Source organism: Diplotaxodon limnothrissa, linkage group LG18 (genome assembly GCF_057381915.1).
Source record: "Diplotaxodon limnothrissa isolate DT_005_m linkage group LG18, D_limnothrissa_male_GT1.1, whole genome shotgun sequence".
In the NCBI taxonomy this organism is placed as follows: Eukaryota; Metazoa; Chordata; class Actinopteri; order Cichliformes; family Cichlidae; genus Diplotaxodon; species Diplotaxodon limnothrissa.
The window spans coordinates 2,771,074-2,788,105 of NC_140613.1; the positions used below are offsets into that span (position 1 = coordinate 2,771,074).

Consider the following 17,032-nt stretch of genomic DNA (forward strand, 5'->3'; position numbering starts at 1 on the left):
CAAGAATTCTGTCCCAGACTTGTTCACAGCGTTGCTTTTTGAGGTTCTTTTTTTTTTTTTTTTTTTTTTTTTTTTTCTTTGGTTTTGGTTTTGAGGTTCTTTCATGCACATCTCTCTTTAAGTCCCACCACAGCATCTCAGTCGGGAGGTCAGAGGTCTGAACATTGACTGGGCCTCTGCAGAACTTGGGTCCTTTTCTGTTTCAGCCCTCGTGTTGTAGATTTGTTGCTGTGCTTTGGGTCATTTCATGGTGCATGACCCAGGTTGGTCCAAGCTTTAGCTGTGGGACAGATGGCCTCACATTTGAGTCAAAAATCTTTCGATATGCAGAGGAGTTCAAGGTCAACTGTACGGTGCCCGAATCATCACTTCTCCACCTCCGTGCTTTGTAACATGCTGTCACAAAACTCTCGGGGGTTTTGCAGTTTCTCTGAGCATTGGACGGTGTGAGATTGGGGTGAATTCTCTGGGAAAATTGTGTTAACACACCTGAATGTTCCACACCAGCAAACTTCCACAGCTTCTGCTCTTATAATGTGCTCACACACGTGACTCCTATGAAACTCATGTGTTAAGTGTTTTTATTGTATTTCTGTTCTAAACTTTGTGACTTACAATCTGAGAAATGTCGTCCATATGACAACGAGTAAAATCTAAAGCTAACATTCAAACTGATAAACGCTGATGAAACTTAAAGCATCTAAACATGTTTTAACAATAAAAGCTTGACTCAAACGAGCAAAATAAAACCAAAATGTAAAACTAGACCTTATTGATCATCATTATTATTGTAACCAACAATAATTCCTGTAATGTATATAGCTGATGTAATCAATAGTTTTGCATAGTTGTGCTAGAGTCAATCTACATGTTTTTGACTCCTCCCCCTGAGTGAAGCGACCCCCTCTCTCCATGGTTCGTCTCCGTTGTCACACTGAAGCTTAATTAACATCTGATTGTGTTTGATTTCCAGTGTCACAAAAACTACGTCCCTGTGTGCGGCTCAAACGGAGACACCTACCAGAACGAGTGCTACAGGCGACAGGCGTCCTGCAAGCAGCAGAGACTCATCTCCCGGGTGTCCGACGGGCCCTGCTCCACCGGTGAGTGTGTGCCAGGAAGTACACAGTGTTGACGCAATGGAAACGGGAATTAACGCTGTCCGGGTGACTGACCGATTGAGAGTGAGGGTTCGTCAGAAAAGTGAATTATAACGGCTCATTTACTGATATCGAGCTGCGAGGACATCAGTCAGGCTATGAGGGCTTCCGCCGTTTAAGGCGTCATCTGAGGGAATCATTCAGCTGCCGCCTCATATTAAGAGTCGTGGCGTCTTCATTTGAACATCGCCTTCATTCGTCTTCATTCTGTTCCATCACTCATGATGTAATGGCTTTTTTAAAACAGCACAGAGGGAATTACGAAGAGAAACTGTCGAGAAACAACCTCATATACAACCTCATGATATACACACCGTCTTAAAGCATCCAACTTTTAAATATATATATACTCAGCGCCTGATATAATCAATCAATGCTGCGAGTGATGCAGGTGAGTGCAAAAAGCAGTTCAAGTAACAAGTCTTCTGCTGCTCTGACACTAAAACCTAATTTCACATTTCAGTTTGCACAGATTCTTTTTCAAGAAAAAATATGAGAAATTTGCTAAGTTTCCATTTGTTGTGGGCCTGTTCTATTCTTGGACTCTACTAAAGGAGCTTTGTGTGATTTACAGTTCACAATAATCCTTATTTATCTTATCTTGGGCCTTAATGCTGTCCACCAGTAGATGCTCTCTGTTTTAGCTCCTCCCACTCCCATTATGCTAACAATCTTCTGATTGGCTGCCTCGCTCAAAAGATTTTAAACAGCAGGAGGGGCTTCTGTGCCTGTAATGACCATATTAGGGATATCCCCTCTCTGTGACATCATATAAATCCAAGAGTAGAAAAAAGCTGCAGCAGTGAAGCTGAGAGGAGCCGACATAATGAAGGTAGAGAGTTTAAACATTTGGACACCAAAGCAACGGACAGTCAGGGTGGAGTGGGTGGAGGCAGGTGTCAGCGGTGATTTGTGATAGAAGCACAGCAGCAGAGTGGACGGGAAGGTTTAAAGCTGGTAGTGTGCATCATTCTGCTGTGATGTGTGATTTGGAGACAGTAGCACTGACAAAGACAGGCGGCCGAGCTAAGAGTAAGACTTTCACTGGGAGTGAGCAGGAAGGACTGGATTCACTCAAGAGACAGAGGTGGAGATGATGTGGATGTGTGCAGAGGAGGAAAGGTGGATATATTAGACGAAAGATGATGAAGATGGAGCTGCCAGGCTGGAGGAAAAGAGGAAGATCTAAGCAGAAAGGAGCAGCTGAAAGAAGAAGAAGCAGAAAACTGCCCGATTTTAGATTCCAGAGCAGTTTGAAACTAAACTTTGAGGCTTAAATAGAGAGAGATGTCGCTGCAGTCACGTACTCGTGACATCCTCTCCAACAGAATATTTTCATTCAAGTTTGTAGAAAAACTACTTTTAAGCTGTAATTAGTCTGCTGTGACCGTCATTACGAGAGGAAGTTTTTAAAAAGCCGACATTTTCTAACACAAAGGGATTTTTTAAAAAGTATCGAATAACTTTCAAATTTTTTATAGACCTTTTTATTAGATACAAGCTAAAACCATTAAAGGTACATTTTACTGCTTTTTACGAGAGACAAAGACACTGGTAGTGCCGCTTTGTTTATTTAGAATATTTTTGACAGCCACAGTTAGCAGCAGATAATTATACGTTTTTTTTTTTAATATATACACACAATTCTCGTTTCCCGACCAGAGCGTCAGTATCCAGTAAAGGTCCTAAGCTGCCCCCCCCCCCCCCCCCCCGCTAACCAAGCCTACCTCAGACACGTGCGCTGCCCAGATTAACAAGGACCGCATCAGGTGTTGAGCAACCAGGACACCCTGATGAGAGCTGGGCTACTGGAACTAGACGGTGGGTGAAAACAGGGCGCTGTTGGAATGCTACTACACGAGTAACCCCAGCGGAAAAATCACCTTTGTTGCTGAAAGATTTGATAGATCACATTTGAGCCTCTGCTGAGTGTAACTGCTCGGTCTCTGACCCTGGACTTTCATAACCCTCCAGGTTTGGGAGGATTTTACTGACTCGTTCAGCGACTCGTAATTAAAATTGATCTGCGGCTGATTAACTGGCTCGTTCTCTGAAATCAATGTGACTGATGACGTTGTGCAGAGTTCAGAGGAAAAGCCGAGGACGAGCTCTCAGCGTTTGATGTTCAGTCAATTAAAAACATAATGACAGTGAACTCGGAAGGCATGAAAACGCGGCAGCAAGGCCGAGTGCTGGAGCGTAATTAAAAGTATAAGTGAGGCACTTATTCACATTATAAAAGCCAGAGTTTGAAATATGATGAGTTCTATGTTTGTGCAGAGAAACACCTGAAATACTTCATATTATACAGTTTCTAGTTAAAAGCTTGTCTTTTCTAACAGCTCAGGTCTGCTGTGTTATCTTATTTTCAGGGAAATGAAACGTCTCTTCATGTTGTTGACATTGAAAGGATCTATATGTGTGGTTAAAATCAGTTCATGCTGAATAAATCAAATAAAATAGCTGCAGCTCTGATGACCTTTGACGAGCTCTGTAAACCTCAGGGATGTGTTGGAGTCCGACTCACCGTCACATCCATTGATCAGTTATTAAAGTGGACCTCCTGCATCAGAACCAACACCCACACAGACGAACAGCAACAACACAACCTGGAACAGAAGATTGAATCTTGATTTTCAACGCCCAACGCGCATGTTCAAAACAAAGGGCAGCCGGTTTAATCGCTCACAGCGAGTGGGAAGAATGCAGGCGGTGAGAGCTTCTGACGTTATATCGATTTAAATCAACAGAGCCTCCGCTTTCTTTGTTTTTCTGACCGTTGGGTCGTTAAGATGCTGACATCACTTATAGTCTTCAAAGTTATTTCCGAGCACATCACAACAGTAACTACTGGAGAATAGTTCAGTCTGGACTATTGTTCCTGTTCTCGCATCGTTTTTAGGAATGTCTGAAGTTCAGTGCAAATAATCTTCCTGAGTCATGAAATAAAATCTTTCCAGTTGTTCGTCGTGTCTTTGATCTGAGCTCTGTTCGCCCCTTATTTGTGGCTTAGCCATTTAAAAACGGAGGTTGGTTATTTGTTTGTTGAATTTCTCTTGTTCTCTGATGACGTATCGACTGACTTTCTAGTCCGAGGGTTTCCTGCTATGCCCGAGCCTCTCGTCTTTTTAATGTGCTGCAGTTCTGGCTCTTATTTTTGAGAAATGAAACAAGCCTCCAAAAACTATAGTCCTCGCTCTCCTCTGCCTTTTTATTGGCGTTATTCATGTGCAGCACATCTTTAACTGCTTAAAACCTCACAGTGAAACTGCAGCCCAGGGGCGCCGCCACTCCAGATATTTTAACCCTTCATTAAAGAGTCACTCTTGGTCCAAATAAGACTTCAGTGTGGACGTCCAGCTCAGCGCCGGGTGTTTTTATTGAGTAATCGTCTGAGATGTTCTCTTGGCTGAAGTTTGCCCCTCACACATTTAACCCTCATCCTCCATCGTCCCTATGCTAACGTCTTTATTTTAATATTAAATTAGATTAGCTACAGCTCCAAACACTGCTGCTGTTTAGTATTCACTTATTCCCACGCTTGTGATAATGCCGTGCAGTTTAGTGTTTTAGAATTACTTCAATCAGAACACAGTTTATCATCTTTAGAAGGAAACTAGCGAGCTAACTTCCTGCTAACGTCTAACTGCTCTAAACCTCGGTGGTCCTTGTTTTCAGTCTGATTTCTGTGTTCGTGGTCGTCTAGTAAGTCAATTATATTAATTTCTGTTTACAAACCTGAAAACCTCTCAGCTTTGGATCATTTAAAAAAAGAAGATGCCCGAAGTTTAGCCATAGCATCTGATTTAGCGTGGGTCATTTAATGGTCGCTCCATGTTGGGCTCTGTTCTGACAGACACTTTGGTTCTGTTATATATTTTGTGGCATCTTGTCCCCTCCCAGGCCTGTTTTACTCTGAAAGCCTGTGTAGATCATTAAAACCACTCATTATCTTTAAGAAGTCAGATTACAGCACAAGGCCGACAGTATCCTGATTACTTACGAAGATCCTGACCACTTAAAGCTTAAGATCTAACAGATGGAGTTTTACTGCATCAGGACAATTAATACCACATTAGCACGTCACACCACAGCCATCCTGAAGCCATGATCATTACTGTGCTGCTGTAACCTTTAGTCAGCCTTTCCTCCAGATGCTGAACCCACTGCTCCCATTAGTGAGCTGCTGCTGGTGCTAACAGTTGGTGATCTGGCTTTCCAACGCCTCACTGGAAAAACCATTGCTTTGAGGTTCTGCCTATGTGAGCAGATGTACTGTTACACTTAAATGTGCAAAAATATTTGACTTTAATTACATATTTAAAAGTAGCAAACCATAAAAACAGGATGAGACTGTATTTACACAAACCTTTGGCCATATGCTGCGTATCTACAGAGCCGTGTGTGAGGAATGAATCAGGTTTCATTTCCCAAAGGCTGCTGGTCTTCCACAGCTGGATGCTCACCAGCCATCCATCAGAGCTACGCTAAAGCACTAACAGGTTAGCATTTTCCCCATCAAACACCCCGCAGATTTCCTGGACTCGGATGTCTCTGCAGGCCAGACAGATTTTATGTCTCCTCTCCTGAGAAATGAGTTGTGGAAACTTATAGCAACGCCACAGCGGCTACGTTGGTGGTGGTGGTCAACTCCATCTGCAGGGGCAGTGGCCTGATTTCCCAGGAGGCATCGGCTGGTGCTCTGCTCTTATTACCCACTACACCGGAGAGCTTGTGCCCTCCACTTTCCTTGCCTCCCTCCTGGCCTTCTGCAATTTCCTCTCCCTGAGATTTATGCTTCCTGTAATTGGAGCGTTCGACGGCTTTGAGCCGAGGCAACCGCACGAAAGCTCGGCTGATTTTATTTCCCCGAGCAGGACAGGAGATGGAGGAAATGCAGCGATTTGGGTCCCTTTTTTTCTTAGAGAGCAGTGTGGGAGGTTACAGGAGCTGGGACGGCTGAGACTCCTCGCTGGGATCTGATCACAGGTCAGTGGTGGGTGTAGCTGCCCAGCTGAGAGGCTGAGACTCCACATTAGCCTTAGGTCAGACTTATTACTCTTTAAAACGCTCGTTGTTGGCTTTCTGGCTCCATTGGCTGAGGAGAGCAGAGAGCAGAGCAGATTTCACAGCTGGAAGAAGATGATGTGACATTACAGACCTTTGAAGTTCAGACAGCAAACTTTTCAAGGGAACTTCTTCTGCTTTCTGCCATATATATACTGTTCCAGTGGGTGTTCATATTAAATTATACCAAAAGTATCAAATAATGATGCCAGCAAATGTGGATATTCTCTCAGGCTTCAGCCTGCTCTAAACACTCACACAGTCTTTACCCCACAGCCATAAACGGCTGATGCGGTAACGTCGTCACCGGGCGGGCGGTGTGGACAACTAAGCTTGTGATTGAGGCGATATAGGAGCCTCAAAGTTTTACCATGAGTGGATTTACTAAAAGTTTAAATCTCAGTGACCTCGACCTCAACGTTAGGTCACTGTCAACTATGGCAGCACAGGTGTGTCTGCTAGGAGGCTGACGGATGGCTGCCTGAGGTTTTTTTCTAGTCTTGGATCTGCATGATGTCATAGAGAGGGGATAGCCCTCATAAGTCATCTGAGGCACACAGCTGTAGCAGTGAACCCTTTTTTGTGCTGTGCAGCCAATCAGAGGGAAGGCTCAAAGGGGGAGGGGCTAAATCGTGTAGTTTCAGACAGAGAACAAACTGAGGGGATGGACCAAGGCCCAGGCGCTTTATATTGTAAGATAAAGACCAGTAAAGATGTTCATTAATTACAAACGACTAAATTATTGATGCACTCCTGCAGCTAAAGCAGAGTACTCTGAATAATCAGCGAGCTCATGATCCATCACAGTTCAGGTCGTTGCCAGTGAAACAACATATCTGACCTTTACCTTGATTGCAGTTTGGGTAAAAACTCATTAGTTTGTGCTAGTTTGATTAAATTTGGACCACTACTGTAGGATAAGATAAGATAAGATAAGATAGAACTTTATTAATCCCTCGGGTGGGTTCCTCTGGGAAATTCGATTTCCAAAAAAAGCACAGCACCGACAGAAGTTACAGAGTTATACACACACACATATATATAAATACAGAGACAATATAAATAAAATATACGAAGGGGATAAATAGAATAAATAGGAATAAAAATAAAAATACAAGTGAATTGCACATTTCAAGTATTGAGTCTATTGCACCGTTGACTATTTACAAAAGTATTGCACAAAAGGTATTGTACAGTGAGGTGAAGAGGCACTACAGCTTAGTTGTTCCCCCCTCCTTTGTCCTCCTGTTTCCCCTCCCTCTCCCCACCAGAGAGGAGTTAAACAGTCTGATGGCGTGTGGGACAAAGGAGTTTTTAAGTCTGTTAGTTCTTGTCTTTGGGAGAAGCAACCTGTCACTGAACAGACTCTTCTGATTGTTTATGGCCGTGTGCAGAGGATGCCCAGCATTGTTCATAATGTCCATCAGTTTCTTTAATGTCCTTTTCTCTGCCACTGTCACCAGAGTGTCCAGCTTCATGCCGACCACAGAGCTAGCCCTCCTGATCAGTTTCTCCAGCCTGCATGAGTCCTTCTTTGCTGTGCTGCTCCCCCAGCACACCACAGCATAGAAAAGTACTCCAGCAACCACCGACTGGAGTAGCAATTCTGGAATGAGCTTATTGATCCTTTAATTCAATTCAGTTTTATTTATATGGCTCTAAATCGCAACAAAGCACTTTATATTGTAAGATAAAATGCTAAAATAATACAGAGAAAACTCCAAAAATCAGACCAACCCTATGAGCGAGCACGTGGTGACAGTGGCAAAGAAAAACTCCCTTAAACAGGAAGAAACCTCCTGCAGAGCCAGGCTCAGGGAGGGGCCAGTTGGGGTGTGGGGAGGGCAAAAGTTTATAAGTTTCTAAGATAAATGAAGATAAATTGTAACCGAATCAAGCAGAGCTGCTCTAGTTTAAAGAAGTGAAAGCCTGAACACTTTTTTTATTACTTGACTGTGTGTAAAATAGTAGAATTAAATTGAAAAAAATGTAAATAACTAATCAAAAACAACAATACCCATGAGCCTCCAGCACCAGTCAGGTGTGGAGGGGTATAAACATTAAGACTGTAATTTAAAGACGGCACCACTGTAGCCAAATATGTCAAAATGTGACCAAATAAGAAAAATTCTATGAAATATTAAAATTGTAATAAAATCAAGACAGTTCTCACTGTCTGCGCTCTTTTGGTTTCATGGGGGCCACTCATGAGATTGTCCTCACGAATAAGTCAGAATCTGAAAAAAAATATCAGTTATTGTCTTTATTTATTATTATTTTACAAGGACGCTGTCCATAAAAGACTGTTACACAAATACACGCAGACTGGTCTGTTCAGAGTTTACAGCAGGACCCTCGATGTTGCTGTTTCCAACCAGTAACTCCAACAGATCATGTGTCGCAGAAGCAGCTGGTTATGGGTGTTGAATCATTTCCCTGCCTGGATGGAACCTGATGTCTTTATAGTCTGATTAAGTGGAAGCAGAATGACTTTCTTAGATCGGCTCTGATTGGCCTAAAGGGAGGTTGGCCTCAAAGAAAATGAGCTAAAGCAGCTTGGTTCAGTTGAATCGAATGGCTCTACCGAGGTTCGTAAGATAAATAAGGATTATTTTGAACTGTGAGTCATGCAAAGCTGTTCTAGTGGAGTCCAATAGTAAAAACTACAGAGGTGGAAATGAGCACAAGAGGTCCACTTTAAAAGCAAAACTGGACCTGGCTATCGATAGCATGTGCTGTTTAGTATGCAGATGCAGTGAGCAGCTCTGGGACAAACATCAATGTCATCGATTTTCCTTCATGTTTATGTGAACCTGAGATACAAACAGGGCCCCGCTGGAGCCGGAATGAGCTTATCGATGGCCAGGCCAGCGTCCCCAGGAATTACGCCCAGTCCCACACCAGTCTATATCTGAAGCCAACATTTAGTGCTAATGCAGGGAGACTTGTGTCCTTTAGGCAGCGAGCGTTTCGAGGTGTGGAGGCGCTCTGGATGAGGTGGGAATCTTTATTAATCTCAGATCCTGTTCTTGGCCCAATTAGTTTGTAAATCAGTTGTTTGATCAATACAAAGACGAGCTCTTTGTGCACTTCATTATGTGTCAGAGCACTCGCCCTGCAGATGAAACATACTTCCCCTTTAATTAGGAGCTGGAGTGTGCAGGATGTTCTAACGTAAAACCCTTTTTCTGGGTGATTATTAAAACTCACTGAGGTCTGAGTTACAACATCAGATATTTCTGACCTGTCACAGTACCAGATCATTTGTAGAAATTGTCCAGTGTTCAGCTGGTTGTAGTTTTACGGACTTCATAGTTAATAAAAAGAAATCAACCTGCTTTTGGTCCTTTTTCTGTCTTTAAGTGGTTCATCTTAACATATTTGCCGGGATTGTTAGTCTCCAGAGGATGGATCCTCTTGATTTTGTAGGTTCTTCTCTTCACACCTACTGAACAGATTACAGGTGTATTTAACACTCAGCAGGTCACCGGGGAGCCAGGCTGTCGAGAAGGGTTTGGTTAACTTCCTGCTCTTTTACATGACATTTTTAAATGTAATAATATTTAAGAAGGTCCAGTTACACAACACATCCTCAAACAAAGACCCAAAATATTCCACATGCATTATAAATCAATGCACTAGCCTAATGGTTGTAGCGGTGATATTAAAATTTCTTGTTTAAAGTAAAAAATTCAAGCAAAAAAAAAATGCATTTGAAAAAGCGCTTAATTTAAAATAACACAAAGGTTTATTAGTTTGACACCAGCAAACTGCATTTTTCTCCTTTTTCATAAACTTGTAAATCGTCTCAGATTTCTGTCTCTGACTTATTTCATTACACTACAAACATCGACAACTGTAAGGACAAAGGAAAAGACTTTGCAGACACCAATATTGAAGCGAAGTCCAGTAACAGGTCCGGCGTGAGGTGACCGAGGCTCTAAATGTGTAGACCAGACCTGGGTTTGGTGACATAATCCTCTGTCATCAGATACCTTCTGCATCTCTTGTGACATTCAAGGAGTATTTTTGGCATCATGGCTCTGATGGGTGAAGCAATTGTGGCCACTGAAAGGCCAAAGACGGGTTTTTAACTTGCAATAATAACCACCTTCAGGTAACTGCTGTTGTGATTTGGTGCTATATAAATTGAATTGAACTGAACTGAATTGAGAGATAACTGCACTGTCTGAGGCAAAGAAAGTCCTTATTAGTAGGATGGAATGATGGTAGCGTCTTAAGGTTGCAGGTGTTGGTGTATCAGCTCTTTTTTAAATGATATTTTTACTGGTTTAAAGTGTAAATAAGCACTCAGTCACGATTAGACACTAGAAACTACTCGGTAAGGTTTCAGCACTGAAAAGAAGCTTAGATTAGGCAGCAGAGTCCTCTCGGTTTGGTTTTAGCTTTAAAACCTTACTGGTTTGGTTAGAAAAAGAATTTTGGGTTATAAGACGCTCATCAACGACAGTAACCCTGCTCATTAATAAACAATGCGTTTGCAGCGTCATAACCGAATGCATCAGGGCGCCACAGGACAGCAGACTTACTGTCAGGATGACAGCAGGCTGGTCATGACGTGAACAGTAAAGTTCGTGTAGCTTTGGGTTAAAAACAGCAGCTTGTGTTTAAATTTAATGTGAATTAAATTATCGCACCTACATCTCTCCACATCTGTCAGGATGTTTGAGGAGGTGGGTTTCAGCTCATCATTCGTCCTGTCAGGCCTCATTTGCTTTTCATTATTTTGCACATTAGGAACACCTTTTAATGATATTTAGCGTTCGGAAGCAGATTGATTTACAGATGTGGACGGCAGCAGAGGAAGCAGCGAGCTGCGGTAAAAGCCTCGGCCTGCTTCATTAACCACAGGGTCAGCCATGTTTCATTTTATTGACTCGGTGCGGCTGCAGCGTCCGATTCTTCTGTAGGAGTTTAACTCTGTAGGAGTGAACGTGTCCACGCGGTTAATGAACAGTTACGTATCCTTATAATTATAATGATCCTCCACCGTCTGTAGGTGGCTGACAAAGGTGTTAGAAAAGCAGCGACGCAGCTGAAGGTGTTTTCACAGATTAAATGAAAGATGCTCTTTTTTCTCTTCTCAGGATGAAAGTTTTTTTTTTTTAAATCCGAGGTTCTTTGAAGTTTATTGATCAGAAAGAGTTGGTGTCTGCGATCCAGTGTCCAACGCAGTTACAGATTCTTTTTATCAGCTGGATCTAAAACCTAAAGCTTCTCAGTCTGATTCAACCTCGCTTTTCTTCAGTTTTTGATAAAGAAACAACTTGTTTCAAAGGTTTTTTGCAGAAAACTGCCTCCATCCTGCCCTGTGTGTTCTCATCCTGCAGGGTAAACAGTCATTTTCAGATGTTGGTGACATCTCACGTCTCAAACACATCACTGCTCAGACAGACATTTAATCCTGTTTTAAACTGCTGCAAGCTGGAGGGAGGGTGCTGGAGCAAGGATACCGTGGTTCTGGTCCAGTATGACCATTTTGTGCTTTACTGTTTGTTTTACTGCACTTTAGTTCAGTTTTCTGAATATCTCGAAGGAGGAAGATCCAAACTCAGGACTCTGAAGAAAAAACTGTTCAAAATCCCAGACCTCTGTCCGAGGCTGTGGTCGGACCAAGCAGGAATTTCCTGGGCTGAGAAATAAGCCAAGGATGGGACAGAGCCAAATTAAAACTATGTATACTGTCCACATGCCAGCTTATCTAAATAAGTGCTTTCTATAAATACTGTGAGTCGGTATACTGACGGCAGTCATCTTTAACAGCTGGATAACTGCATTTCATCAGAACAGTAAATTGTAAGTGGATTGATTTTTATTTAGCAGTTTTCTAGTCTTATTGACACAAAAATATCACATTCACACATTTATAAACATTCTCTTCAGTCTACGCCAACCGAGCAGTGAAACACCATAAACTGCAGTCCCTCCAATGGCCACTTGAGGTTTGTTCAAAGCTGAGAGTCCAATGTTTAAATATTCAAGTTTACAGAGAAACTACGTTTACTGTAGTTTTATGTCTCTTAAGTTAATAACAGTGCATGGCGAATCTTAATATGACCCGACCATTTCAATTTAATTGAGGAATAAAATTTACCCAAAGTCAGAAAAGGCAACAAAATCGTTTCAGGAACACCACGTGTCTGCGTCTGTGAAAATCAATGACTTTGACAAACTCAGTCAAGTATTAGATGTCCTGCACAGCAAATCCAGCATGTCCAAATTAACACTGTCAGATTTGATTTCAACACTATTAAAGTGTCTATATGGGTCCACACCAGAGAGTGTTAATTTAACTCTTTTTGGAGAGTTGGTACGTTAACTCTGATTTAGTGTTAAACACCAAATCTGTCTGGAGTTGATAATTTAACACTTACTAATGCTAACTAGGTGTTAAGAGTTTATATATTAACTCTCAAAGAGTATTTTAGTTTAACTACGTAAGAGTTATCTTCTAATTCATTCTAAAAAAGCGGGAATTTTACTGTTCTGAACTTCTAGAAATTTCTTTTGGAAATAAACATTTACTAAAAAGATGCAATGGTTTTTGAAAAACATTTATTCTGAACTGTGCACCACAATTTCAAAACATTTTCTGAAAGATGTAACAGTATACATGTTCTCACTTTCATTAGAATTTTGTTTATCAAAAGGTCTGACATAGGTGAGCTGGTAAATGCAAATAACAGCATTCTCATCACTTATTTCAATAAATACAAAATACAATATGCATGTCCTTCATTCATCACTTTGTGGAACTGCAACGCACTTCTGCTCTCCCCCATATTCCATCTTCACAAGCATATCCTATGTGGAGATTGAATAAAAATTAGTTGACACTAATTAATGACACAAATAATCCAGTAATCAATTGCAGCACAGTTAAAAAAAAAAAAAGGAATCCTTTTTGAGCCATTACTTGTGTAAAGTATTTTCCCAAAAGACAAGGACACAGGCAACAGGTAATACTGAACTAAATGTAAAACCTCAACCTTTTTCATTTTTACCTAAACCATGTGCACAAAACTCTGGAGGGATCTATGCTAACGTAGAATCCAGTCAGGACGTCTGCTACTGCTGTTTGCTCGTTTTTGTTTTTTTTTTATGGGAGATCGTTTTCAGGCTTCAAGTAGGCAAGGCAAGGCAAATTTATTTGTATAGCACAATTCAACAACAAGGTGATTCAAAGTGCTTTACAGAGACATTAGAAACAAAAACAAATAAAAAGCATGATTTAAAATTGATTAAAACAAGCAAACAAACAAACTAATTAAACACACACATTTCACACCTGTTCGCGTGATCTGAACCCTTATCGTAAGGGGAGCTACCAGTCCTTCTGTGGACGAGCTACTTTCTATTTTAAATTCCCTGAATTTAAAATACTCTCTAGACCCAGTCTAGACCCAGCTGGGGAGCTACCCAGAGCTCTAAACCCACTTAACAAACAAACAAACAAACAAACAAAACAGTATATAAAATCAAAACAGATAAAATCAGAACAGTAGATAAAATCAGTAGTTAATGTAAGTTTTGAAATTTAAGCTTAACAAACAAACAAAACAGTATATAAAATCAAAACAGATAAAATCAGAAATAGATAAGATCAGTAGTTAGTGTAAGTTTTGAAATTTAAGCTTAAAAGTGTGGATTTGGTGCTTTATTCAAATGCAGCTGAGAACAGGTGAGTCTTCAACCTGGATTTAAATAAACTGAGTGTTTCAGCTGATCTGAGGCTTTCTGGGAGTTTGTTCCAGATATAAGGAGCATAAAAGCTGAATGCAGCTTCTCCGTGTCTGGTTCTGACTCTGGGAACTGATAAAAGACCGGATCCAGATGACCTGAGGGATCTGGAAGGTTCATACTGGGTCAGGAGGTCACTGATGTATTTTGGTCCTAAACCATTCAGAGCTTTATAGGCCAGCATCAGAACTTTAAAGTCTATCCTCTGACGGACAGGCAGCCAGTGTAAAGACCTCAGAGCTGGACTGATGTGGTCCACTTTTTTGGTCTTAGTGAGGACTCGAGCAGCAGAGTTCTGAATGAGCTGTAGTTGTGTGACTGATTTTTTAGGTAGACCTGTAAAGATGCTGTTACAGTAATCAAGCCTACTAAAAATGAATGCATGGACTAGTTTTTCCAGGTCCTGTTGAGACATCAGATCTTTTATCCTTGAAATATTCTTGAGGTGATAGTAAGCTGATTTTGTTATTGTCTTAATGTGTTTTTCTAAGTTTAGGTCTGCATCCATCACTACACCCAAATTTCTCGCCTGGTTTGTGGTTTTTAGATGTATAGATTGAAGTTCTCTGGTGACCTGTAATCGTTTTTCTTTGGCGCCAAAGACTATTACTTCAGTTTTGTTTTTGTTTAGCTGGAGAAAATTGTGGCACAACCAGTCATTAATTTCCTCAATGCATTTACCAAGAGCCTGTACAGGGCCTCGGTCTCCTGGTGACATTGTGATATATATTTGTGTGTCATCTGCATAGCTGTGGTGGTTTATTTTGTTGTTCTTTATAATCTGTGCCAGTGGGAGCATGTAAATGTTAAACAGAGGGGGTCCCAAGATGGAACCTTGGGGAACTCCACATGTGATACTTGTCTGCTCGGATGTGAAGTTACCTATTGATACAAAGTATTTCCTGTTTTCTAAGTATGTTTTGAACCAGTTTAGTACAGTTCCTGAAAGACCCGTCCAGTTCTCCAGTCGTTTGAGTAATATGTTGTGGTCAACTGTATCAAATGCTGCACTGAGATCCAGTAAAACTAGGACTGACATTTTTCCACTGTCTGTGTTCAGACATATGTCATTGAACACTTTGGTCAGAGCGGTTTCAGTGCTGTGATTCTGTCTAAAACCTGACTGGAAGGCATCGTAGCAGTTATTCTGTTTTAAGAAGTAATTGAGCTGTTGAGAAACTGCTTTTTCAATGATCTTACTTAAAAATGGGAGATTTGAGATCGGCCTGTAGTTTTTCATTTGTGTCTTGTCAAGATTGTCCTTTTTCAGTATAGGTTTGATTACAGCAGTTTTTAGTGTTTCTGGAAACACACCTGATAATAAAGAAAAGTTGACGATCTGTAACAGGTCTGACTCTAAAGTCTTTGAGACCTTTTTGAAAAAACTTGTTGGCAGGACATCTAAACAGCAAGAGGAGGAGTTCAGTTGACCTAAGATGTCCTCCAGGTCTTTGCTGTTAATAGGGTCAAACTGTTTGATGGTGTTTAAACAGTTTTTCGGTGGACACAGTACATATCCTGGATCTGCTGTTGATGTACCAACTGCTTGTCTAATCTTTTTGATTTTGTCTGTGAAGAATTTGGCAAAGTCATTGCAGGCCATGGTCGAATGAAGTTCAGCTGCCACTGGCACAGGAGGGTTTGTTAGCCTGTCAACTGTAGAAAATAAGACCCGAGCATTATGGCTGTTTTTAGTGATGATGTCAGAGAAGTAGGACCTTCTTGCACTCCTCAGTTGTAAATTATAATTGTGAAGTTTCTCTTTATAGATGTCATAATGAACCTGGAGGTTTGTTTTTCTCCATCTGCGCTCAGCTTTCCTACACTCTCTTTTTTCATTTTTCACTAGTGTGGAGTTTCTCCATGGAGACTTTTTCCTTCCAGAGATAACCTTCACCTTAATGGGGGCAATAGTATCCATTACATTTAACATTTTTGCATTAAAGCTATTGACGAGCTCATTGACTGAACCTTTGGACAGGTCAGGTGTTAATGGGAAGACCTGGTTAAAGATCTCACTACTGTCTTCAGTTATACACCGTTTTGTGATCACTGCTGTTGATATATTTGTGTGGGCTGAGATTTTACTTTCAAAGAAAACACAGTAATGATCAGATAAGCCCACATCAGACACAGTAATGTTTGATGTGGGCACCATTATACCAACATTTCACTATCTAGACATTGTTTTAGGTGTATTTGACCAAAAGTTTGACTGAAAATTCACATGCAAGCTGTTTTTCAAGGCTGTGGTATTTGCCCGCAAACAATACCTTTCAGCTAGCTAAAACAGAATATTATGCTATCACCGAGCAACATGGCTAATGCCTTTCACACAGCTTTGTCTCAACTCCAAAGAGCCACAGAAGTAAAAGATAATAATAATAATTGAAACAATCTTTGAAAAAATGATTTACCAAGCATGGCAAACAACTCAAATATGTAGAGCAAAATGTTCTGAAACGGCTTCACTCCAGCTTCGTTTGGAGCCTATGGTGCTGGGGGCGGAGTCTGTGAATTTACTCTATTGGTGTCATAGCCCCTGTTGGAGTTCAAGAGTTCAAGAGTTAATGTTTCCATTGTAACACCTCCAGATTTGAAATAGAAACACTCATTTTTAACACTCGATTTTAACTACTATCATTTTACACCTCAGAGTTACATTAAAAGAATGTGACTCTACTTAGAGTAAAATAAACTCTACTTTTGCAAGAAGACTACTAACACCAAAACATTTAACACTTTTGAATTTGCTGTGTGGGAATGACAGTGGACTATGGATTATTTGTTCTTTTGTCACATCATGTATGAATTAAACAGTAAAAACAGGTTTAGAGTTCAGTATATTTCTCCCACCTGTAATTACTTTCATTCCTTGTTAGTTTGTTACCCATCGCTCTTTCATATATAGGCTAAATATGGCGGCAGGTCAGTGAGCGCAGTGGGGTCTGACTGACAGCTGATTTCCTTGCATTTCCCAGCAGGGATCATTAGCTTCTGTTTTATATTCTTATTTCAAGTTAGGCCAAATTGATTTTAGAAAA

At 40.9% G+C, this 17,032-nt stretch overlaps 1 protein-coding gene across 1 annotated transcript in view; it reads left to right on the forward strand.

The window, feature by feature from the left end:
• The window catches only part of tmeff1a (transmembrane protein with EGF-like and two follistatin-like domains 1a), a 110,127-nt gene that overhangs the window by 59,890 nt on the left and 33,205 nt on the right, over nucleotides 1-17,032 (forward strand). The window contains exon 3 of the mRNA XM_085377477.1: nucleotides 974-1,103. Within this exon, the coding sequence (XP_085233603.1) occupies nucleotides 974-1,103 (130 nt within the window). The remainder of the gene's footprint in view (nucleotides 1-973; nucleotides 1,104-17,032) is intronic.